Genomic DNA, 21,716 nt, shown 5'->3' on the forward strand with positions numbered 1-21,716 from the left:
GTGATACCAAGAAGGAGCAAGCCCATGAGTATATAGCTATGTATTGTGAAGAAGAGGGTCTCTGATCTTGAGACGCCAGCAGCCAAATAATGTCTAGAAGAGTAGGCGAAGTAGACGGACCCTAGTAGGGACAAAGATTAAATTGCTGCGAAAACGTCAACAGGTGCCCAAATCCGGCATCCTACTAGTAGGTAAGTGCATGCATTCCGACGGAAAAGAAAGTAAAGCCTTAGGCCACGCGGAGGGATCGCCGCAAAGGCGCCCCGCTGCCCGCCTTTTAGTTCCAAAAGTTGGCCACACTCACTCACCCTTCATCCTCAAGCACCAACGTCATTAACCCCAACCAATTCGCTCCCCTTTGTCCCTCCCCCCACGGAGCCTACAGGCATTCGCGACGGGCGCAAAGGCGGGATGAGTGCAGAGTCACGACACACCCGACGACGACGAGCGAGCCGTGGGAAATGGAGTTTGAGGTCTCATTGGAAAATGAACAACAGTTCTGGGATGGTAAGTGATTTCATAGGGATCTGCGCTCTGTCTTGCGCCGAAATACCTATCTGGGATCAACTCTTTCTCGAAGAGGAACTTGTGCTTTTTACCTTGCCCCATGGCCCTCTACACTTTACAAATTAACTCGGGGTAAATTAACTGACGTATGCGACGTGTTCTTATCAGAGATTCAAGAGATTGTGTCCGCCCTTTGCTCCTCCGAAGACCTCATCGACAATGCTCTGCGATCTTATCTGAATCTGGCGACCAAATACAAAGGTCCGATACTCTATTTCTTGCATCCGAATTTCTTGAAATCCCTTTGCGCTTGCGCCATGCGAGCATGATCTAATACAGAGTTGGACATGGGCTGATAAGATAATACCTGGACGATAACAGATGAATATCTCCAGACTGAGTTGGAGGTTACGAGATGCTCGTACAAGCTGCTTTCATCGAAGATTTTCGCCTCGCATGCGGATTATGTTCGGAGACAAATGATCTACGGTTTATTGCAGGTATGGTCTTGTAGTAGTCATCACGGCTGTATCTGTTTGACACCAGTCGTTAACGGCGGATTGCATAGGACGATGACTCGGATACACTTTGTCTAATTTCGTCTTTCCTTCTCTTTGATGGTCGGCAGAATGAAGTCGCATTACACATGATGAACGAAGAGGGTGCATTTCCACGTTTGCTAGAGCTCCTTCAAGCGCAAAACAGGAAGAAAGAGGTTGAAAGCGATGGAACAGGGCTTCATCGACTTTTTATGGACCTGATATATGAGATGTCAAGAATTCAAAGAATTAAGATAGAAGATCTGGGTGAGTAGTGCCTTTCACCAGCTGGACCCGCCATCAAAAGAAGGGTGTGTTGAAACTAACCATTGTAATGGCCGCAGTTCTCGTGGATGATGAGTTCGTCAAGAGCCTCTTTGACATCATTGAAGAGCTTTCCTATGATTCCAGTGACCCGTACCATTATACAGTAATTCGAGTCTTGGTGAGTGGTGCCTGGTGCTGTTGTCCGAGGGATCATACTCATTATTAGCAGTTGGTTCTAAACGAGCAATTCATGATCTCAGCCCACGATCCCGTGGACGAGAAGAGCTCGACTCCATTGACAAACAAAGTTATCAAAATCTTGTCGATGCATGGTAATCTCTATAAGACGTTTGGCGAGAACATTATTCTTCTTATAAATCGAGAAGGTAGGTGGTATCATTTCAGACTTTCGCCGTATGTGGTATTAACAAAGACAGCCGAAACATCGCTTCAACTTCTCACCCTAAAGCTACTGTACCTGATCTTCACAACGCCCACGACCTTTGAGTACTTCTACACGAATGATCTCCATGTCCTGGTTGATATCCTAATAAGAAATCTTTTGGACCTGCCCGAAGAGGCCTCTGCTTTACGGCACACTTACCTGCGCGTTCTCTACCCATTGCTAGCCCATACCCAATTGAAGACACCGCCACACTACAAACAAGAAGAACTGAAAAGAATGCTCAGTATCCTCGTCCGAGGTCAGCTCTCCAGCAACGAGCTCGATCAGGAGAAAATCATGCATTTCGACGAGGTCGACGAAACGACGAGAAGACTTGTCATCCGATGTGCCACCGTGGACTGGTTGCGAGATGAAGAGCCAGACGCTCAAGTTCCTAAAAACCCCGAGGAAGAAATAATTACATCTTGTCCTACGATCCCCGATGGCTCTCATCCGGAGGCTGAGATAGGTACGCCTTTGGAGCCAACGACCTCACAGCCAATTTCTCCCACGAGCACAGTTGAGAGCTCCCCCGCGACTCTGTCTCCGACCTATCTTGATGAGTCGCCTAAAACAGAAGTACTCAACCAAGCCCAACGCTTGGGTATGCACTTGGAACCTGCATCGTCGTCCTCCCTGAGCGTACAAGAAGTAGCCGCACAGCACGAGAAACCAGGCGTCCTAACGCCGAGCCGCAATAAGGCTCAAACAGCGACAACGGACCGCCCATCCAGCCCCAACAAACCAAAGGTCAAACCGCTACCGCCGAAGTCAAGACGCTGGCGTGGGCGACGCACTACTGGAGACGAAAACGACAAGATCCCCGAAGAGCCAGGGATAGGAACCGGAACCGGAGCAAGCCCAAGCCCAAGTCCCGTCACCCCCTCCACACCATCCATCCCACAAGGTCCCTCCGACAGAAGGAATTCAACAAGCACATCAGGCCTCGTCCCTCCTATCCCAGCTCACGGCCGCCGCTCCGCCTCGAACCCACCCCCAGCGGTCCCCCCACCGAGACGGTCTACCCTCCCAGTAGTCCACCCTCATCATGTCTCCAGTCACTGCACTCCAGTCACGAGCCCGTCCCGACTCCAAATCCAACAGAGCAGCAGCTCCGCCCAAAAGCACGGTCAGAAACCCGAACCACCCAAGACCCGTCGATCGGGCCGACGCAGACCATCCCAGACTGATTCCCCAACCCTAAGTCAAGACGGACATGATGGACACGCCGCACTTCCTGAAGTTCCGAATGAAAAACGCCACGATAATATGACAGTCAGCGTGGAAGAGGCCGTACAGAATGTGTCTCTTAGTTAATTACTTGATCGATTGAGGCCACTGATATGATCAATTGACTAATCCATTGCATAAGCATTCATAGGCATAGGCATGGCGCTGTTTCCTTCCATGGTTGTTTTCCTTCCAGCTCGGGTGTATGGAGTACCGTTCCTTACTTGGTTGCATTGATATACAATAGTAATAGCATAGCGCTAGAATACTAGAGATTGTCATATTGTTTACTGCATTTGTTTCTCTCTTCCGTTACAGAGAACTAAAAAAAGGATAGAAGCATTCATTTATACCAAGCTCTTATATTTGTTAATAGATCGCGACAGCATCTAATACCAATGCACACCATCCAGTTTAGGACAGGATTCGCCCACGGCCCTGGAGCTTCCGCAAACGAGTTTTTGACTGCTTGTAGCCAGATAAAGTCGGAGCTTTTCTTTCTTTCCTGTCTAAGATACACATGGAAGGAGGTTAAGTCATAGGTTAGATATGAACGACTTGTCAGATATGGCAACATTCACGAAAGGGGATATCCTATACTGGATACCACACAATTATGTACAAGTGACAGTGATCTGAAAACCTATTCCTCCTTTTTCCCCTTCATGTGGTTATCTAGGTATATTGTAACGCTCAAGCAGCGGACAAGTGAGATCAGCCGCTATAAGTGTAGCGGCAGCCAAGGATAGTCAGAAAGGAAGGTTCTAAGCTTCAAACTTGATATATGTGTATTTGGAACTGGGAGATATACAGGGTTACTCTGGCAGAGATATCACTCCTAGTGCTTACTACTGTTGCCTAGAGTCCCTCCTAAGACTAGAACTATAAAATACATCGATAACGGATGTAAACGGAGTGGTCCGAACAAGGATACCCCATCCAACATGCCCCATAAGCCTGCATTTTGGAGGCGAATTCTCTAGTTTGTTTTGTACTAGCGTATAAATTTGGGGCCGCCTGATTTGATTCTGCATACGTGTAAGTTGAGTCATAGACTAGAATACGACGAACCACCTTGGGCGAAATGCAGAGAGCACCAGTTGTACGACATGATACGACATGATGGTTTATGCACACAACTGGTCTCGAGATCAGATTCTATAAGAGAGGAAGACAGTCCAGGAGAACTGATTATGCCATCACGGATCCGGCTTGCCCCGCCGCATGCTATTACACTACTAAGATGCGTTCCCTGACTCGTGACTATAAACCAGAGGAGAGGCCAGTTATATCAGTGCTTTGAGACGAGGCTTTAGGTTCAACCAGAGGGTGTGGGGGGTGGTGATGATTCTGGTGTATCACAGGCCCATGGGCCATGATAGCCAGGGTAGTATTATTGCATCCACTCTCCTAACATAGGAACTACTGCATCTTGTCTTAAGTCCCCAGAGCGCTAAAGTGGCCAGGGTAACCGTAAAGTGACTTTTTTTGCACTAGAATACTTAAGTAAATACTGCGCGAGACAATAAGTTCCAACCTACCCAGAATTTAGAAGATGCTCAATATGCACATGTTTTCACACTTACATTGTAGCTATTTACTTTATAGAGTCATCACCTATTGTAGGCTCTCTTGGAGGTCACTAAAGCAGCTTGTCAGATTCAGAAGGTCCTAAGAGTTTCAACTAAAGACAGCTACCCATGACCTCAAGCCTCCTTGGCAGGCTCAAAATGGCATCCTCTAGAACGCGTGTATCAGGTTATTCTCAGAGCCCGTGTAAGGGGGTGCCTCTCTAGACTTTGATTGGACATCTAGCTATGCGTTTAGTGTTTGATTTATGACTGTTGAGCCTAGCATGGACAACCCGAGTCTGAAAATACCCGCATTGACAAAACGTAGATACACTCTACAAGCTTTAATTCCTCATGCTAAGAAGGTGTAGGAGCTCAATCGCTATGCTCGTGCTTCATTGTGAAGGTTTAAACGGATTCTTATATGTACAGGATAATTGTACGTGTACGTTGCACAGCACATGACAACAAGTAGATACCAGGAAAGAGAGGGGCGTAGCGAGAGAAAGACACAGACCACGCCCAGCGCAATCAATGTCAGCCATCACACCATGGAAGCCAAGAACCCGAGACACTCGGGGATAAGAAGCAAGTAGAAATAGACAGAAGCGCTCAACGCCTCATAATACCCCAGAATTTCTCAGCGCCGTAAGTCCCTGGCTCATCTTGTTTCCAGAGATCATCGAAGGCCGAGAAAAGCACCATATCCTCCTTTCGATCCCGGAACGAGTACCCCAGGGCATAGAGAGCGATGGCCTGGTTCCAGGCAGAGGGGACAGCTTTACCATTTGCTTGGCCGCGGTTAGGCCAGCCGGATTCTGCAATCACGGTGCGTTTCCCGCCCGCTGCAGCCGAGATACGGTTCGCCTGTTCGAGGGCGTATTTTCCCGCGTTGTCGGGGGTTTGGTTGGCGTCGAAGAAGGCGTGGCAATTGGCTGCGCAGTAATCGGACGCTTCGCAGAGTTGGGGGTGTCTGAGGAGGATGGAGAACGTGTCCACTGTTACGACAGGGCCTTGGTAGCCTGCTGTACGGAGTTTAGCGCGCGCGGTGTGCACGGCGTTTACTACGTCTTGCGGGTTTTGGCCTTTGTTGACGAGTTCGTTGCCGATACTGATTGTGTGGAAGATGGACCAGTCACCTGCTGCAGCAGAGATGATTTGGTCGAGGCTGCTTGGGAAGTCCTGCAGGTCAAAGAGGCCAGCGAAGACGCGGAGGTTGCGTTGACGGGCTGCGGATACGATATTTTTGGTCTGGTCGCAGTCGACGCCGTAGATACGGACGTAGCTGTAATCTGTGCTTATCTTGTCCAGGTCTTCGTTAATTCTATCGACGGATCGGCAGGTGCCGTCATTGTTGTAGGGGGCGTAGGAGATGCCATATCCGCCTTCTATTGGCAGACTAGGTACCAGGTCGGGTGTGGCTGGATCAGGTATTGGTAGCAAGGGTGGGAGGTTGTTGAGATCGACATTGTTGGGGAGTTTATGGTAGTCTGCCTCTCCTGAAGGTGGTGCTGGATCACTCTGATCTAGACTTTCTAGCACGCAGTAGATCAGCATACAGAGCCTATCTGTAGAGCGAATAGCCCATTTCTGTCGAACTGTTTCTTTTCTCATGTAGCACAAGTGGAACTTACCACGAGGAAGTGCCTTGACTTGGAGGCTGAGCAGGAGCACGGCAAGGACACATACAAGCCACTTCATGGCGATCGAACTCGCACCTTGGATTAAGGGACCTTTCAGATGGAACCCGTGGGGTGACTTGATCCGGAAAATAGCGGGTAATAGAAGGAGACAATCGGCTATAAGAGCATTTTGAACCTGAGATTAGCAGAAAACCCCAGGTAGATAATCGTCTATTGAGTGAAGGAAGAGTGGGACAGTCGACCCCGGAATGAATTGTTCCACCGACATTCACTGGGCTGTGGCTGGTAAAATATTTGAGATGTCTAGGGACTATTGCCTCATTCCTGTGTTGGGTGAGAATGTCATAGGCTAATGGATGCTGGATATCTGGAATGCTGGCTCGCCCCTTGCCCTATATGAATCAAACCCCGCCGGATGTATCTCCAGGAATGCATGGCAGGCCCAGATCCATTCGCTCAAACGGCGTTCTCAGCATTGAGAAGATTCCAATCGTCAGTATGTGAGGCAACTGCCAAGGCCCTTATAGTCCCTATATTCTTTAGTGGATGAATGTGGCCTCTGCCATGCAGTGAAAGAGAGAAGTGATTGATATGATGCATAAGAATGGAATTAATATTATAACATGGTAGAAGTCTAATAACAGTCTGTCATTCTGAGACAGAAGTCTTGGGAAGGAATGAAGGGAAAATAATATTAGTAGGGGACCAAGAAATTAGGGGAAGTATCTCATCAGGGTGGAAGAAATAACGGTTCCTGCATCATGCCGGATACCCCTTCAGTGGCCCCATCCCAATTTCCGTGTACTAGTTGTGGCAAGCATGCTGTCCACTTTGCAGGTATGCTGTACAAAACCAGTGTAAGTAAAAATTGTACAAGGTGTGAATATGATAAACAAGGCATAGCGTAATGGATCGAGAGGGCATCAATTTTCGTGGCCGAGTCCTTCTAAAAATCCGGAAAACGTAAGGGTTACTTCTTTTTGCTCAGAACTTTCGTGATAGCATGACGGATAATGGTTCCAGCTTTTTCGATCTCCTTTTTCGTCAAACCGGTCGTCACGCAGACTTTCAATGCTGGGGAAACGACCTGCTTGGGCTCAAAGTTGTCTGGGAGGGTCTTGAGGCGGGTGATTAAGACACCATTTGCAAGGCACTGCGTCGTAAAAGTTAACAATTAACAAGCTATCACATTCGCTGGGAAACCCGTACCTCATCGACCACATCTTGCAGCAGAAATTGCTGGTCTTCAACCGACAGCCTCTTAGCAGCAACCACTTCAGGCTTGAGGACCAGAATCATGATAGGATTCTCGGGAGCACTGGTACAGTATACCCAATCACTACGGGGGTCGAGCTGTGCCCACATGACCTTGGTATGCTCCCGCAGCTGGGATATCGTTTCAGGGCTATTCTGAAGGAGATTAATTGTGGCACTGGCAGTTGTCGACAGAAGAGCAGGCAGTGCTGCAGAAAATGTGTAAGCCGCGGCGGAAATGCGTTGATGGTGAACGATCTCCTCCGAGCCAGCGCAAAAGCCTCCACCTGCAACCAAGGGGCCGGCCAGCGAGCCCACAATCATGTCAACTTCAGCCGCGTCAACATTCTGGTGCTCCGTGACACCACGACCGGTTCTCCCCAGGACGCCGAACGACCACGATTCATCGAGGATAAGTCGGAACTTGTACTTCAGCTTGAGCTCAATCTGTAATCCTTATTAGCTGTCGAGTTTGCCATGGCATGTAAAAGGACTGAGATGCACGTACAATCTTAGGCAGGTCAACCATGTCACCGTACGATTCAAACAAACCTTCTGTGATGATAAAACGTCTCGTGAGTGGTTTTCTAGCTTGTTCTTTGGTAACTTTGGCTAGCACCCTTTCCAGATCCTCCATGTCGTTATGTTCATACCACCGAACCATGCTACGAGAGATCTGAATGCCCTTGCGGATAGCAAAGTTCACGCCCTTATCCGCAACAATGATATCTCCACGTTTCGAGAACGCCGGGATAACACTTGAAATGGTGGAAAAGGCCTGGGAGTAGATGATACAAGATGCAGTGCCCAGGAACGAGGCAACGTCCGCCTCTGTCTTCATATGAACATCTTGAGTGCCGTAAAATCCTCGGGGCCCACAAGGGCCAACACCGTAATTGCGGAGAGTCTGGATGGCTTTCTCTTTGAGCGACTCGTTGGTATTAAAGTTGTAGAAGTTATAGGAGCCGAGGTTAACAACGGTTCGGCCATTGGCCAATTTCGACTTGGGGCCGACTGGACTACGAGCCGCCATGATGCATCAGCATTGACCAGAACAACAGGACATCTAATAGCAAGGGCATGTGAGAGGATAATTACCCAACAATCACCGTCCGCTTATCAACCTCCATCTCCTCTAAGACTGTGGGCTTTCCTACAAGCGGTTCTGGAGTCCACTCGTCTACCAAGTCGTCAATCTCATCCTCTGAGAGTTGAACCACGCCAGGTTTGGTCGAATACTTGGGGGCGAGCAAATAGCGAACCGCGAATAGAAATAGAAAGAGCTCGACTGCAGAGCGAATAGGATCATTTTGATAGCTGGACTTTACGTAGCGAAGAAAGATTGCGGAGCCCGGAACGCGATGGAAGAGGTCTGCAAGCTCATGGAGATACTCCGAAAGGAGACGCTGAGTCTCCTGGATATCCATGATGGGCAAGGTAACACAGCGCTCGCAGCGCAAGAGGGCGAAAAGGGGGAAGGGGATTCGAAATTTAGAGATATAAGAGCTTCGCGATCAAAGCCAAGCATTGACCGACGAAATCACGACGATGACCGTCTTGATGGAGGTGTCGCGGCCGCTGAGACTCCCGGCTGGATGGTCCAACACGGGAAGCACGTGATGCCGTGGATTTATCGGAAATCGCATTTGGGCCCTTCCGCAAGGCGCCGGCGGGAGGGAAATCCTGAGGCCCCGCCACGTTAGGGTAAGCGGCCCCAATACAAGTACGTACTGTATGTACGGATGGCTCCAGAGTACATCATCGAAGTCCACCCTGCAAATGCGATAATCAAGTCCGAACATTTTCAGCCAATCAGTCAACCTCAGGAGTGCGTCGATGATACGTGCACAATCAAGGTGCTCTACGCCCATGTCTGTACATCTACGAGAAGTTGGTCCTGTCACAGGAACAGACAGAAGTAGATAGAGAATGAAGGATAAATGTTTAGTAGGCCACAAAGGGAACAATACCAGAATTCGCAAGTCTAATGATCGCACATGAAACACACAACACCGTGAGAATACAGAAAACGATAAACAAGTATAATGCATTAAACTTAGGCGGCAACAGAGCTGCGCGCGCGAAGCTTCAAAAAAAGAAAGATTGAGGAAAAAGCAAATGTATGACACAGCAGCTACTTCAAGGCGCTGGCTACTTTATACAGCTCATTTTCATGAATCCGTTCAGAAACTAGAAAGGCAGCAAAGTGGAATTTCGGAAAGCAATTCTACCGCTAGTACGTAGCGGTGGCCAAAACCGACGCCGGGATCCCGCTCGAGGCACCTGGAAGTCCAACGCCGGTTAATTGTGAGATGGTGTTGTTGTGCTGTGCGTCAAGAGGTTGTAAGAGATCCATCGGAATGCTAGGCAGGCTAATGTTCAACTTGCGAACGACCAGCGGTGCGATAAGAAGAACGAGGAAGAGGAGCAACATCGCAAAGTAGAGGACTGCGAAGCGAACCACTCTTCTCTTACGAAGCTTAGACTGCTTCAAAGAGTAAATTGGAGGCCGGATTTGACGACTAAGATACGAGTCAGAAAACCATTGTAAATTAGGGGGATTCGTGGAGGTCAACTTACCTTGGGCGCAGCCAGAAAAGAATAACGGAGTGAAACTTATCAATGTAGGGAACACAGAGAGCAGGCAGCATGATAAAAAGAATCAAATGGCCAAGCACGAAGTCGCCAGCGAAATAGCCGAGCTCGGTGATCTTGCACAGGAATTCACGACCAGGCTGGGAAAGGGAGTGCCAGCCCATGCTGTACCACTTTCCAGTCCACCAGGCGATGTTGGATTGATCGTTCTTGAACTCACGAGTCAAGGCAAGTGAGATGATAAGCTTGTAGACGAAACGTTGGATTGCGGCAGCCGAGATCATACCCAACACACACCTAGGCCAAGACCAGCCCTCGAGGAAGAACATGACCTCGAAGATGACGAGGAGGATGATGACGGCAATGGCGTGCGCGATGGCGGCTAGCACCGCACCGAACCTCTTACAACACATGCTAAAGATCGGGCCCATACAGCATGCCATACCAAAGAACATACCAGCGACACCAGCGTTGATAGCGATGGGTCCGAAGGCCACAATTGCAATTCGGGCAATAGCATTCTTCGCCGACTTGTCCTTCTCCATAGTCCCTGTTCTAGAGTTGATAAAGAGGTACGGGATCAGGGTAACACCAACCAAAACCAAGGGTGCGACAATTTCGCTAAAAAAGATGTTGGTAATGCGAGCTCTGGGAACATCACCAGATCCCTTCTCAGACGGAACGCCCAGGAGCTTTCGCTTGTAACCCGTGATGCGAGTACGAGACAGTCGGCAAAAAGCGATCCAAGAAGACGCGTGAGACCGTGAGTTACCGCGAGAGAGCCAGCGAAGGTAATCACGGTAGTCAATAAAGAAGTCCTGCCAGGCGAATTGGTGAGGGTTGAAAAGGAAGGGCGAAATGCAAAGGGCAAGCAGCGAAACCCAGAACCAGATCAAAGCCGCACTCCATACGGTAGAGGTGGAGAAAAGGAGCATGAGCAATAATCGAGCACCGGCGTAGATGGAAGGGCCGGCGAAACGTGAGTACAGGACACCAAATGGAATACGAGCGGTTGCGAAACCACGGCCGGTACCAATATAACGAGCACCACCAAATGACAGGTTTTGATGGACAGCATTGGCGTAAATCTGACAGACAAAGACTTCGAACATGAACGAGAAAGAGCCGAAGTGTTTTGCGAGACGAGTGGCCATGCGCCAAACTCCTCTCTCTGTGAGCTCTTGGACCGCCAGTGGGACGAAAGAGATGAAGAAGACGATGAAGATGGAAATGACACAGCGGTTGACCCAGTCAATGACAGGCACAAGATTAGCACAGAAGGTCGGGCGAAGAGGGTCAGTGATCGGTACGTTCTTGTCATATTTGCATGTAATGGTCTCATGCTTCAGGGCTCCCAGATTGATCAGAACGATCATGAACATCTGCACAGAGAGCATAATGAACATGTTGTTCAAATGGAAACCAGGATGGGCGTAGTAGAAGGACAAAAACCGATCGAGAGGTAGCTGTGTACCCAGATAATAATACTCTCGAGACAGCATTTGCTCACCCATACCGGTACCAATCTTAGTTGTGAAGTTAAGAATGGAGCCAAAACCAAGATCACGACCCTTACCACACTGGAAGTATTCACAGTGCTTGATACGGCCACCACGGACCATAGCATTCATACCAGCATAAATATCTTCGTTCAGGTGAAGACCCTTCTGAGCTTTCGAAATACCACCGCGGGTGCACATGAAAATACCGTTGAGGAAATCAGGGTGACCGTAGTGCAGTTTACCGCCAACCTCGGCGAGTGTACGGGCGAAGAGGGTACCGAATGTTTGTTCCTTACTAGCGGCGACATCACCAAGGACACCAACATTCTCAGAGAAAATGTATTCACGAGCACCAAGAATAGCAACCGGGTTGGTCTCCGACGACGGGAGACCAGGAGTGTAAGGCGAGACGTTATCAGTTGTCAGTTCCTCAAACTCAGCAAGAACGCTACGAATCTTCAAACACTCCTCAAGGTAGTTGTCCTGGTTAGCGTCAATGACCTGAATGTATTCACCACGGTAGAAGATGATGGAGTGGTTCTGGTTGTCGGACTTGCCATCTCCCAGAATGGGGTTTCCAGACAACTGAATCCTGAACTTGGGCTTCCGCATTCCGTTCTCCAGAAGCTCGCAGTGTCCGTCAATCAAAGCCGAGTACAACCGGGGCTCATCGCCCTCATTCTCTGGCGCTTCCTCATCAAGGTAGGCAATTTGCAAATCGGGGTACGCACGGAGAAGGAATTCAGTGTTCTCACGTTCTTCCTTGTTGAACTTGGCATAACGCTGCATCGAAACACAGATTTTGAACTTGCGACGAGCCATTCTCTCCAGTTCGCGTTCCAGCTTCTCAGAGTTGCCACCGAACATTTGCACAACTTCGGGATTCTCAACTCGGTAAAGCAGTTTAATAGCACGGCTGTAGTTCATAAAACCAGAAATAGTTCTGTACAGTGTCTGCGAGCGCAAGGAAGACCAAATACGCGTGCGAAGAGTGTATTCCGGAGCGGCTGACTTGAAACCAATGCAGTAGAAGGGAAGATCATCAATCTTACTCTTGGCCACATCCTTGTCCGTCTTCTCGGTTTCGCCATTGAATTGGGAGGTTTCATCTGCAAGAATCTTGGTGTCCTTGACGAAACAATCCCATTCATGAGGGTGCAGCTGCTTGAGGTACTCTAGCAGAGTAACACGAGAGTAAGGCTCATCTTCACGGATAATCTCACGGAGCGACAGAAGAATCTTCTCGCTGTAGTGGGGGATTAGGACTGTGAAAGTAGGCATGTTGTCGACAGGCAAAGGCTCGGGCATAGGAGTAGACAGGGACTGCGCGAAGAAAGAGATACGGCGCTCAGCTTCGCTTCCAGGTGGGAAGAATTCAGTCTTGAAAGACTGATCTTCTTGGGATACGAAGAAAGTTGGGGCACGCAGAGTCCGTTTACCCTCTTGCTCAGAAGGAACCTGATGGTACAAGAGCTTCTGGACATGGTCAATAGCCAGAAGATGTTCGCGATACATAGAAATGATAATTGCGTTCCAAACTTGCGAGATAAGAACCTTTGGTTTGTACTTGATCTCCATGTCCGTGGTTGCAAGAACCTTGGAGTAGATACGCTTCGGGAGGCGAGAGAAGATGTTCCTCCAGGGCGACCAGATAGAAACACCGAGGTAGAAAGACCTTGCAACAGAGAAAACTGTGTTGCAAATAATATACCACAGGTAACTATCCAGGAAGAAAAGCGTCAAATCCATGAAGAACATCAAGCCGAGCAAAATTTGAGGCTGACGGTAGCACAGCACAGTTCCAATGTATTGGACACCAGAGCACCGCTGGATCTGCATCGGAGAAAGAATACGGATGGGATCCTTGAAGGACAGAGTCAAGAAGAAATAAGACTCGGCTAACTTTGCTCCAAAAACACAAACCCAAAGACCATAGGACATCCACATGTCATTGCCCTGGAGACGTGCCCAGCTGGCAGTGAATGTCTGACTAGCAACATATTGGCGACCATGTTTCTTCAAATAGCTACCGAACAAACCACCAAGCGGCATGACGGAAAAGAAGAAGAAGGTCACCAGAGCAATGATGAAATGAACGATACCAATAACAAGGGCAATTGTTTCGCCGATCTCCTTCTTGAAGCCGAAAACAACTACACCCGGAGCCAGGTTGATGATAAACATCAACAGAAGGAACATTAGACGCTTGGTCAGGTGCTGAGCACCAGCCCACCGTCGCGGGACGTACATCCATTCACAAATAGTAGCGAATATCTGAATGAAACAGGCCAGAGCACCACCGAAGCCGACAGCAGACCAGTAGTAAGAACCGGGTGGCTTGTTGTTCAGCTGCTGCTGGTAGTTTTTGGTGTACAGAGTTGGGGCGTTGTACGCCGTGAAGAACCAGAAAGAACACAAATGAATGACCCAGATACGGTTGAAGTTCGTGACCATATGGAACCAAGATCTGGTTTCCCTGTACGTCTTGAAGAACACCTTCTTCCAGTCAACTTCCTTCAGCTTAATCCATCTTTCAGCGGTGGGAATGTCAACAAGGCGGGTTTTGTCCTCTAACACAATTCGCTCAATGCCCTCGGGATACCAGAAAAGTTGGTTCATGTCATCGTACCCAATGATCTGGTTGTGATCTTTCTCTCTCCGCACGTATTTTCCGTCCGAGATCTCATAGCCCTGCTCGCGGCAGTACTGATAAAGAGGAGTGATAATTTCGTTCAGGTAAGTAAATTCCTCGACGGGCTCAACCCGATTCTGGCATTCTGGCGAACTATAGTAGTCATCCGCGCACTTGAATATGAAACAGAGACACTCAGGCAGGAACCGGACCTGATTGGCTTCACCCCAGCACAGCAGGTACAGGGCTACTTGGCGGACTCGGTCATGCTGCGACATGCGGTTCATACGGGTCTTCCACCGATACTCGGCGGCTTCGAGACTGTTGTCGCCCTCTAGTGCTTCAAGGGTCTCATCCACATTCTCCGGGTTCTCTTTCGCCTTCTTCTGAGCCGCTTTGCGGGCTTTTCTGGTCTTTCGATCTGCCTTGCCCAACTTCATGTTGGAAAAGCCCACGGCATCATCGAGGTCAAGGTGAGCTGCGAAGTACCAACGACGGTAGTTCGCATTATCACCGCCGATGTAGTCGGCGTGCAGAGAAAGGAGTGCCTGGTTTGGCGTCATACGAGAGGCACGCGAGTCTAACTGTGTCAAGAGGTGGTCGTACATGTTACGCATGCTGTCCCTTTGGAAACCGAACTTGTTGACAAGGTCAAGGAAAATGTCCTCGATTTCCTCCTTGGAAACAGGGACTTGGGCATCAGAGGACCACGCCGGGTATGGCTCCCGGGATCGCTGACCAGCGGGCAGAGCATTTCCGTAGTCCATGCCGTAGACGGGCGTTGACGCTCCGGACGACCGGTTGCCTCCGTAGGAGATCTGGGAGGAGGGAGGACGGTAGCCGTATCCACGTCCGCCATACTGGCTGTCAGCATAGCTGTTGTAGCGCTCGTCCCCGCGACCGTAGTAGTCCATGTCCGCCGCACGTGCTGTTTCGGATCTCATAGTAAAATCACTGAACGTTTCCGAGTCTTCCTCCGAATCGCCGCGGCGCCGTCCCCTTTGCTGGCCATTTCCTTGGTCATAGTAAGGTTCGCCATAGTAGTCGTCCTGGTGGCCGGCGTCATAGTACCCGCCGTCCTGGTGGTAGCCATGTCCACCATCAGCATAGTAGCCGCTGCCATATATCAGTCACCGTTACACCTTCGCCATGACAAAAGTAGGACTCTTAACGTACCCTCTATCATAGTAACCGTCGCCATAGTCGTTGGGATCATAGTAAGCCTGGCCATGATGCTCATCCTGGTAATAGGAATCTCCATGGCCACCATGTTGGCCATAGCCATCATCATAATGGCCGCCTTGATTGTAGCCTGACATGCTGAAAGGCGCGTGTAACCAAGCAGTAATAGTTTCTAATACAAGCTTAGCCCCTGACACGCAAGTAAATCCATCAATTCGGAGAGGGTCGTCATCCGACTCACCTTAACAGTGACCCATCCAAGTTTCAAATTGATCGATTCTCAATATGTCTGCATCAACGGAACTCTCAGGATCGAGAGTTGTAGTAGAACGGGGATAAAAGGCGACGCGTGGTGAGCGATTTCAATGTCGACGAGTCGCTTTGAGGCACCAGTCCCCGATCGTTTAACGCTGAAATTCGACCAATCTGACAATTAATGATTAAATCGCACTTTTTTCGATAGGCTGAAGAGCCGTATGGTCGTCACTAAGGTGTTGTTGTAAACGAATGGAAGGGAAAGGAAAATCGAGCAACGATGCAAAGACGGATGAAGAACCTAGACTGCTACTAGGCCCGAACCTGTCTCAGTCTAGGACGAACCTCCCTCTTCTTTTTCTCAAACGAGAGCGAGAAAAGAAGGATAGGAGTCCAGACAAAAGTCGTGAAAAATAGACAAAGGTGAAAAGAAACGAAAAAAACAAAACAACAATCGTTCCTTGGGTGCAAATCAATAAAAGAGTGAACAGGAACCCAAAGATGAAGTGAAGGGACAGGAAAGGAAAGGAAAGATCCCAAGCGATGGTCGAAGGGGGGAGGAGAGAGAGAATAGTGTTTGAGTTGGACGATTAGTGGTGAAAAGGGAATCGATTGTCCACCCGAAACCCAGCAGGGAATAGAAAAAATACTGGTGAGTATGGGGCCCGGTGGTTATTTTGGGATCTGGATCTGCTCAATTTACTTCGCGACAGTACCTGCCTATCCGTACCTTACCTGTATCGGGGGAAAAGTACCCACAATATACCCTCCCGGGAGGCAACAGTTTCCTTCCCCCCCTCCCTCCGTGTCTGGTAAGGTGATACACAATTCTGTCCGCGGGATAGAGACTACACCCAATTGGATAAAATTTCGGTGGAAAAGTGTTTACACCACATTACTTGGTATTACTGCACCCGGCGCCTGGATACCGCTCTGGTATTAGGAGACATTAATCATCAAATCGTCCATGATCTGGACACATCACCAGCCTTCTCTGATTGGAAGCTTTCTCAAGATTGCCCTCCCGCCCCCTGTAATCATTGGCCCATATATGTTGGTGGCTAAGGTTCTATCAACTGAGAAGAATTACTCGACCTGAGCTATGGTTGAAGTTGCATAGACGCATATTCCATCGATTCCATCCGCTACGTCGAGTCTTAACCCATCCATCCACGTATGAACGTACGGTACCACGGTCGGTACCGGTTTGGTTACGTACCGTAGGTACGTAGAGGTAGTACTGTTTTCGGCCCACCTTCACCACCTCCACACTTCACTAGCCACAATCCATCCAGAGAGTTGTCCGTCCCTCTTCGAAAAGTCGATAAATGATACAGTACTGCAAAGTGTGTTCCAATTAGTAATCGTTAATTTTTTGCAAAACTACCCTCATACTGTTGAATGCAGCGCAGGAACCTGATTTTTTGGAGAGGCCAAAATTTAGTTGTTGAGTGATAAGTCATCATTGGTTGCGACTGTCCGGAATCCATGGAAGCTGGCGGCGGCCCCCCTGAAACCGGATCCACCACCAGCCTCAGCGAATAGGCCCCACGCGGATAACCTACCTACTACATTTACAACCTAATACCAGACGTACCGTATTTTTACTTTCCTTTTCTCTTTTTTTTATTCTATTTTTCTATTTTCCCACTGGAAAGTATGCAGGGATGGCTTTGGCTCATTCCACTTCTAACCTTGAATTGATTCTGCCACTACGAAAATGACTGTTAGTTGCAAGTGTCATGAACGCGTCGCTATGCAGTCGGCAACCACATTGTTTATTATGATTCAGCTCTTCCGATTGTCACCATCGCATACGTACGTCGGATGGAGGTTCTCCGGTACAAAGAACTTTTATCCACGGGTCCATTTCTGTTCCTGATCCAACTACCTACTAATAACCAAAGTAGGAAAGCTGGCTCCTCATTGCTCTCGATGACCCCAGCTGGGTGTATTGATTGGAGACTCGGAGGAGTAAATTAAATCAATTAACACAACATACTTGGGGGGGATGATGAACAAACCATCTACTTCGTACTCAAAATAGAAGTTCTTTTTATGGTATGAAAAAAAAATCATGCTATTAGCAACCATCTCATTTATCAATGCCTTCTCAAGGGTTCCTATTCTGTGTGTACTATTGAGACCACTTTACGAAAGTAGGTTCGCGGGTCCGTGAATTAGGTGCCTATCATCTGTAAAATTACCAAAAATCCATTCTTCCATTACTACTCCGTACTTAAAATTGCCACCTACAACCCACCATCAGATCCATGAGATACATACTAGGATATAGGACCCTTCGACTGTTTTACTGTTCCTTGCCACTAGAGTTGCACTGTGTAGCACATATTCAACCAATAATTGAAGTACAGAATCATACATTAAGACATCGACCACATACACAAGTAAGGCATGAGCGAGACAGGCTGGGCTGGTGTTATATTTAGCAGCACAGACTATATATATCGGCTTATAGAACAGTTCGCCAGTGGAACACAAGACAAAAGAACTATAGACCATACGTATTTCCTTCCAATTCAATCATTAGGTGACATGATAACTTAGAAGCTATATCCTATATCGGAAATGGAAGCTTCCTAGTGCCTATGTATAACTTTATAAAAATATGCTGCCTACCCTTGGGGACCTATAGTGGCAATAATTCTGCTAACAGGAATCATGGCTTCTACCTTGCTAGAACATATACCGAGTACAGCTCCCAAGATTTACTGAATAGATTAGCTTTCTGCTGTCTTCGGACAGCCTTGACTAACTCTAAAGGCAATCTACTGACCCGTAACGGGTTGTATAAGAACAGAATTTTTAAAGAAGGAATGAAAAAAGCGGGGGTGAGACCCATAGGTTCCTGAGTTACTGTCAAATATGTGAACACCTTAATTGAAAGTCGATTGTTTACCATTTGTCACCGGCATGTACAATGGAATTTGGACAGACCTTGGCTCAGGCTCTTTGTAAATCCTCCAGAGTGAATGTATTCATTGGGGCAAGACCCATTGGGCTCATAATGAAGATGCCTCGAAATATCTTCGGACAACGATGTCCTATCACCTTTGTGTCCAGCTGAGGCCTTATTCCCCGCCTAGGATATTTGATATACTTATACTCCGATGGGTTGATGTGAATGAAACAAGTAATATATATACTCTGTACTCCATACTTCAGATCTGTTCCTGTATGATTAATTCTTATGGCTGTTGCAATAAGATTGATTACCGAAGGGTTATTGGGCTTTACCTTAAACCTTACTAGCTCCTCCTGCAGCCAACAATCATCTAGGATATCGAACGCCAAGTGTACATACTATAGTAGTAGTCCAGACCATACCTTACCTACTGGCATATAGCAACATCAGAACCCGTGAGAATTCAATCATACCCCACTTTTGACTTGAGAAAGTAACCTTTCTCCTTTTTTTTTTTTTTTTTTTTTAGCTTTTTTCCTCCTCTTTTGTATTCCTCTACGGAGTAAATTAGGTATATTTGAATAAGATAAATATAATGCGCTTTGTCCCGTTCCATGGGAGTTGCACATGTGCCCGTTTCTTTGTAGCTCAGGCGATGAAATGATTGGCCTAAAAATACTCTGTAATCCATTTGGAACCCATTTCCACTTGCCCCACCTTATTGTACACTGTGCACAATAATACGGGTATAAAGTCCACGGTATTTATGATGAATCATCCAAGCTCAGGACACAGGAGAACTCTATATATGACAGGGACGGCTATCTCGGGAAGAGGCAGGGGGAAGGATATTGCTACTAGTAATAGTATTCAGATAGTATAGGTATATATTTAGGTAGGGGTTGACAGGAGCGTGTCAAGTGATGTTATCATCGGTAATGCGACTTCTGCCAAGTTCCAACCCATGCAGCTGAAAGTTTCCAAAAATATCGGAACGGCGATAATCGCTGCTGAGATCTCGCTCCGTTCTGAACCCATGGAACCAAATGCGGTTATAATGATAAACACTCCGGTTTCCTTTTCCAGTGTGTCTGCGATTAACCAGTGGCTAAGTTTTCTTTTACTTTCTCTTGTCCGAGCTTGTTCAAAACCCCCCAAAGTGGCAAAGGTAAAGAGCTTCGATCGGACTTGTGGTACGGGAACTCTTGTCAGAGGCGTCTCCCGTATATACGTGCAGAACAGACGGTACTTTCGTACATATGCGCCCGGAGACAAGCGATAAGTGGACCTTTCATAGCCCTGCCCTTGCAGAGTATGCCGACTATAGTCGCTTTTTTCAAGCCTTTCCATTTTCTTCTGCCTGGCAATTCTAGACTGTTTCGCTGCTCGAAGCTACTCCGACATAGGACTGGCTTGGAAAAAGTGGGTTGGTGTATGAATTGGACTACGTATATCACCCCCCCGCCGTAGGGTTCACTATTGTTTTCTAGAAATAATTCGGCGGGAAACAAGCAAATGAGAATGGGGGTCTTACCATTACTATTCATGAACGTTTCTCTAGATTATTTACAGTATTACCTAGAAAGTACAGCTGCACCCACACTGTTCATATTACTTAGTACTCCATACTACAGTAGGTATGGACTGATTCGCCAGTCTCACTAAGAGAACCATGATCTTGACCAATCCCTAAACAGGTGGCTGCGTTGGATTTGATTCTTTTTACTTGGTTTGAATCGTAGAGGGCGGACTGGCGTGACGGTTGGCCAATCGGGAGCCACAAGTCCGCGGGTGGCAAACCGGCAAGGCCCACAACGGCCTCTGCTTGATTGGCTTCCAATGGTCCAGCCCCCGGTCGAAGGTGTGGAATACCTGGAAAGGATAAAAAAGGGGGGCTTTCAAGTTTCAGCTTTGGGGATCATCATTAGTTGGTAATTTCTTAACATCCAATCGATAGAAAATAATTAATACCTAGAATCGTCGTCATTGTTATTTCTCGATGTAATGCGTTACACCCTATGCTAATTCCTGTTTTTTTTGTTACCTTCGCATGACGGCGATTACTAATATAATCTAGAGAACAACCTGAGCAAACATCGAGGCGTGATTTTCATATGACTTGGGCTCCGTTGGCCCGTGGTTACCATTCTTGCATTAGACCTCGGTGGATAAAGCTGGTATTCAGTGGAGAGTACCGAGTATACATGGGTGTGGGAGACGATTTCGACTTAGATAAGCTTGTTTCTCTAGCCGTAAGTGTCTATTCATCCAAAAGGTTTCATATTGGACCCTGATCCACTGACGGAGAAGGAAAGATCGTCATAGGGACGTTCAACCGTCCAAGGGATTATGGATCTACAATCGCTACCTGCCACTCACAATCACAGAGATGATGCTTCGCCACAATTGATGTACTGTGTACTGGGGCTCCTGACTATCAAGATTCTCTTAAGATCAACATTCTCTAGAGACCTGGACACCATGCATGCAGGCATATTCCGGATGCAGCGACTGGATTCATCATGCTCCAACTCATCATGTTGAGGCTTCGTAGGAGCTGATGTGTACTGACCCATGTGCTGCCTTCCTTAGAGGAGGTTAAGTGGGTGAGAAACAAAAAAAAGTGACAGATATTCTGCATTCAGCGATCAAACCCGTGTCCGCCACATGTGGTGGATACAAGATTACAGTCGCACGTCCATCGCCGTGGGAATTCTGAGCTTAATCAGACTACTAAGTCATAGTTTTCCAAAGCTTCAGCATGGGTCGGATACCCCAGATGGTCTCGGTGCGAATGATATTATGATAGTGATATGGCCAGGGTCACGACTGTGTGACAGACTCATCCAGGGTCGGTATGGTTTCCTAACCTTCTCTCTATATATATCATTTAGAGGCGGGTGAATGGTTAAGCTTTTCACTTAGACAGCGCCGACCCCTCTGATCTGTTTCCGTTGTGGACCAGGCTTGCGCGTTCCTGAGGCCTCTGATATCAACCCATCCCTGCACAATGCGCTTGGACAAATGACAGCCGGCAGACAGGAATATCACTGAATATCACCAGTGATCATCATATTATCATATCCTTAGAGGATGGTCATTGTGGGTGTTTGTCTATCCCGTCCCGCTCTATGCTTCTCGTGGCCCCAGAGAAGCGGGCGGTTGAGG

At 47.9% G+C, this 21,716-nt stretch overlaps 5 protein-coding genes across 5 annotated transcripts; 2 read left to right on the forward strand and 3 right to left on the reverse strand.

Moving 5' to 3' along the window:
• Positions 1 to 310: 310 nt before the first annotated feature.
• Positions 311 to 3,279, forward strand: BDV27DRAFT_136938 (DUF2013 domain-containing protein). Its single transcript, XM_032068876.1, has 7 exons — positions 311 to 507; positions 676 to 768; positions 889 to 1,007; positions 1,076 to 1,313; positions 1,391 to 1,491; positions 1,543 to 1,699; positions 1,751 to 3,279. The coding sequence occupies exons 1-7, from the start codon at positions 462 to 464 to the stop codon at positions 3,073 to 3,075; spliced, it is 2,079 nt and encodes a 692-aa protein (XP_031921995.1). The 5' UTR covers positions 311 to 461; the 3' UTR covers positions 3,076 to 3,279.
• Positions 3,280 to 4,973: 1,694 nt separating this feature from the next.
• On the reverse strand, positions 4,974 to 6,644 carry scw4 (putative cell wall glucanase (Scw4)). Its single transcript, XM_032068877.1, has 2 exons — positions 6,194 to 6,644; positions 4,974 to 6,094 (listed from the first exon to the last, which is right to left on the reverse strand). The coding sequence occupies exons 1-2, from the start codon at positions 6,258 to 6,260 to the stop codon at positions 5,172 to 5,174; spliced, it is 990 nt and encodes a 329-aa protein (XP_031921996.1). The 5' UTR covers positions 6,261 to 6,644; the 3' UTR covers positions 4,974 to 5,171.
• Positions 6,645 to 6,788: 144 nt separating this feature from the next.
• Positions 6,789 to 9,079, reverse strand: lcbA (serine C-palmitoyltransferase subunit lcbA). The gene is made up of 4 exons (XM_032068878.1): positions 8,555 to 9,079; positions 7,965 to 8,475; positions 7,412 to 7,903; positions 6,789 to 7,355 (listed from the first exon to the last, which is right to left on the reverse strand). Exons 1-4 carry the CDS (start codon positions 8,881 to 8,883, stop codon positions 7,173 to 7,175), a joined length of 1,515 nt encoding a protein of 504 aa, XP_031921997.1. The 5' UTR covers positions 8,884 to 9,079; the 3' UTR covers positions 6,789 to 7,172.
• A 519-nt stretch (positions 9,080 to 9,598) lies between these two features.
• Positions 9,599 to 15,723, reverse strand: BDV27DRAFT_60816 (1,3-beta-glucan synthase component-domain-containing protein). The gene is made up of 4 exons (XM_032077079.1): positions 15,609 to 15,723; positions 15,362 to 15,539; positions 10,037 to 15,301; positions 9,599 to 9,978 (listed from the first exon to the last, which is right to left on the reverse strand). Exons 2-4 carry the CDS (start codon positions 15,502 to 15,504, stop codon positions 9,690 to 9,692), a joined length of 5,697 nt encoding a protein of 1,898 aa, XP_031921998.1. The 5' UTR covers positions 15,505 to 15,539; positions 15,609 to 15,723; the 3' UTR covers positions 9,599 to 9,689.
• Positions 15,724 to 21,078: 5,355 nt separating this feature from the next.
• BDV27DRAFT_60869 (uncharacterized protein) lies at positions 21,079 to 21,547 on the forward strand. The gene has a single exon (XM_032077080.1). The coding sequence runs from the start codon at positions 21,216 to 21,218 to the stop codon at positions 21,450 to 21,452; it is 237 nt and encodes a 78-aa protein (XP_031921999.1). The 5' UTR covers positions 21,079 to 21,215; the 3' UTR covers positions 21,453 to 21,547.
• The last annotated feature ends 169 nt before the right edge of the window (positions 21,548 to 21,716 follow it).

The sequence above is a fragment of the Aspergillus caelatus genome (assembly GCF_009193585.1).
Source record: "Aspergillus caelatus strain CBS 763.97 unplaced genomic scaffold BDV27scaffold_297, whole genome shotgun sequence".
In the NCBI taxonomy this organism is placed as follows: domain Eukaryota; kingdom Fungi; phylum Ascomycota; class Eurotiomycetes; order Eurotiales; family Aspergillaceae; genus Aspergillus; species Aspergillus caelatus.

Excerpts from the sequence above, each read along its gene's own strand:
- BDV27DRAFT_60869 (XM_032077080.1), top strand. The coding sequence starts at position 21,216 with ATGTGGTGGATACAAGATTACAGTCGCACGTCCATCGCCGTGGGAATT.
- BDV27DRAFT_136938 (XM_032068876.1), top strand. The coding sequence starts at position 462 with ATGGAGTTTGAGGTCTCATTGGAAAATGAACAACAGTTCTGGGATG. Across the intron at positions 1,314-1,390 it reads AATTAAGATAGAAGATCTGG|TTCTCGTGGATGATGAGTTC; the intron begins GTGAGTAGTGCC and ends TAATGGCCGCAG. Across the intron at positions 1,492-1,542 it reads ATACAGTAATTCGAGTCTTG|TTGGTTCTAAACGAGCAATT; the intron begins GTGAGTGGTGCC and ends CATTATTAGCAG.
- lcbA (XM_032068878.1), bottom strand. The coding sequence starts at position 8,883 with ATGGATATCCAGGAGACTCAGCGTCTCCTTTCGGAGTATCTCCATGAG. Across the intron at positions 8,476-8,554 it reads AAGCGGACGGTGATTGTTGG|TCCAGTCGGCCCCAAGTCGA; the intron begins GTAATTATCCTC and ends GGCGGCTCGTAG. Across the intron at positions 7,356-7,411 it reads TGCAAGATGTGGTCGATGAG|TGCCTTGCAAATGGTGTCTT; the intron begins GTACGGGTTTCC and ends TTTACGACGCAG.
- scw4 (XM_032068877.1), bottom strand. The coding sequence starts at position 6,260 with ATGAAGTGGCTTGTATGTGTCCTTGCCGTGCTCCTGCTCAGCCTCCAA. Across the intron at positions 6,095-6,193 it reads AGTCAAGGCACTTCCTCGTG|AAAGTCTAGATCAGAGTGAT; the intron begins GTAAGTTCCACT and ends ACTGCGTGCTAG.
- BDV27DRAFT_60816 (XM_032077079.1), bottom strand. The coding sequence starts at position 15,504 with ATGTCAGGCTACAATCAAGGCGGCCATTATGATGATGGCTATGGCCAA. Across the intron at positions 15,302-15,361 it reads GACGGTTACTATGATAGAGG|CGGCTACTATGCTGATGGTG; the intron begins GTACGTTAAGAG and ends GATATATGGCAG. Across the intron at positions 9,979-10,036 it reads CTTTTCTGGCTGCGCCCAAG|TCGTCAAATCCGGCCTCCAA; the intron begins GTAAGTTGACCT and ends CTCGTATCTTAG.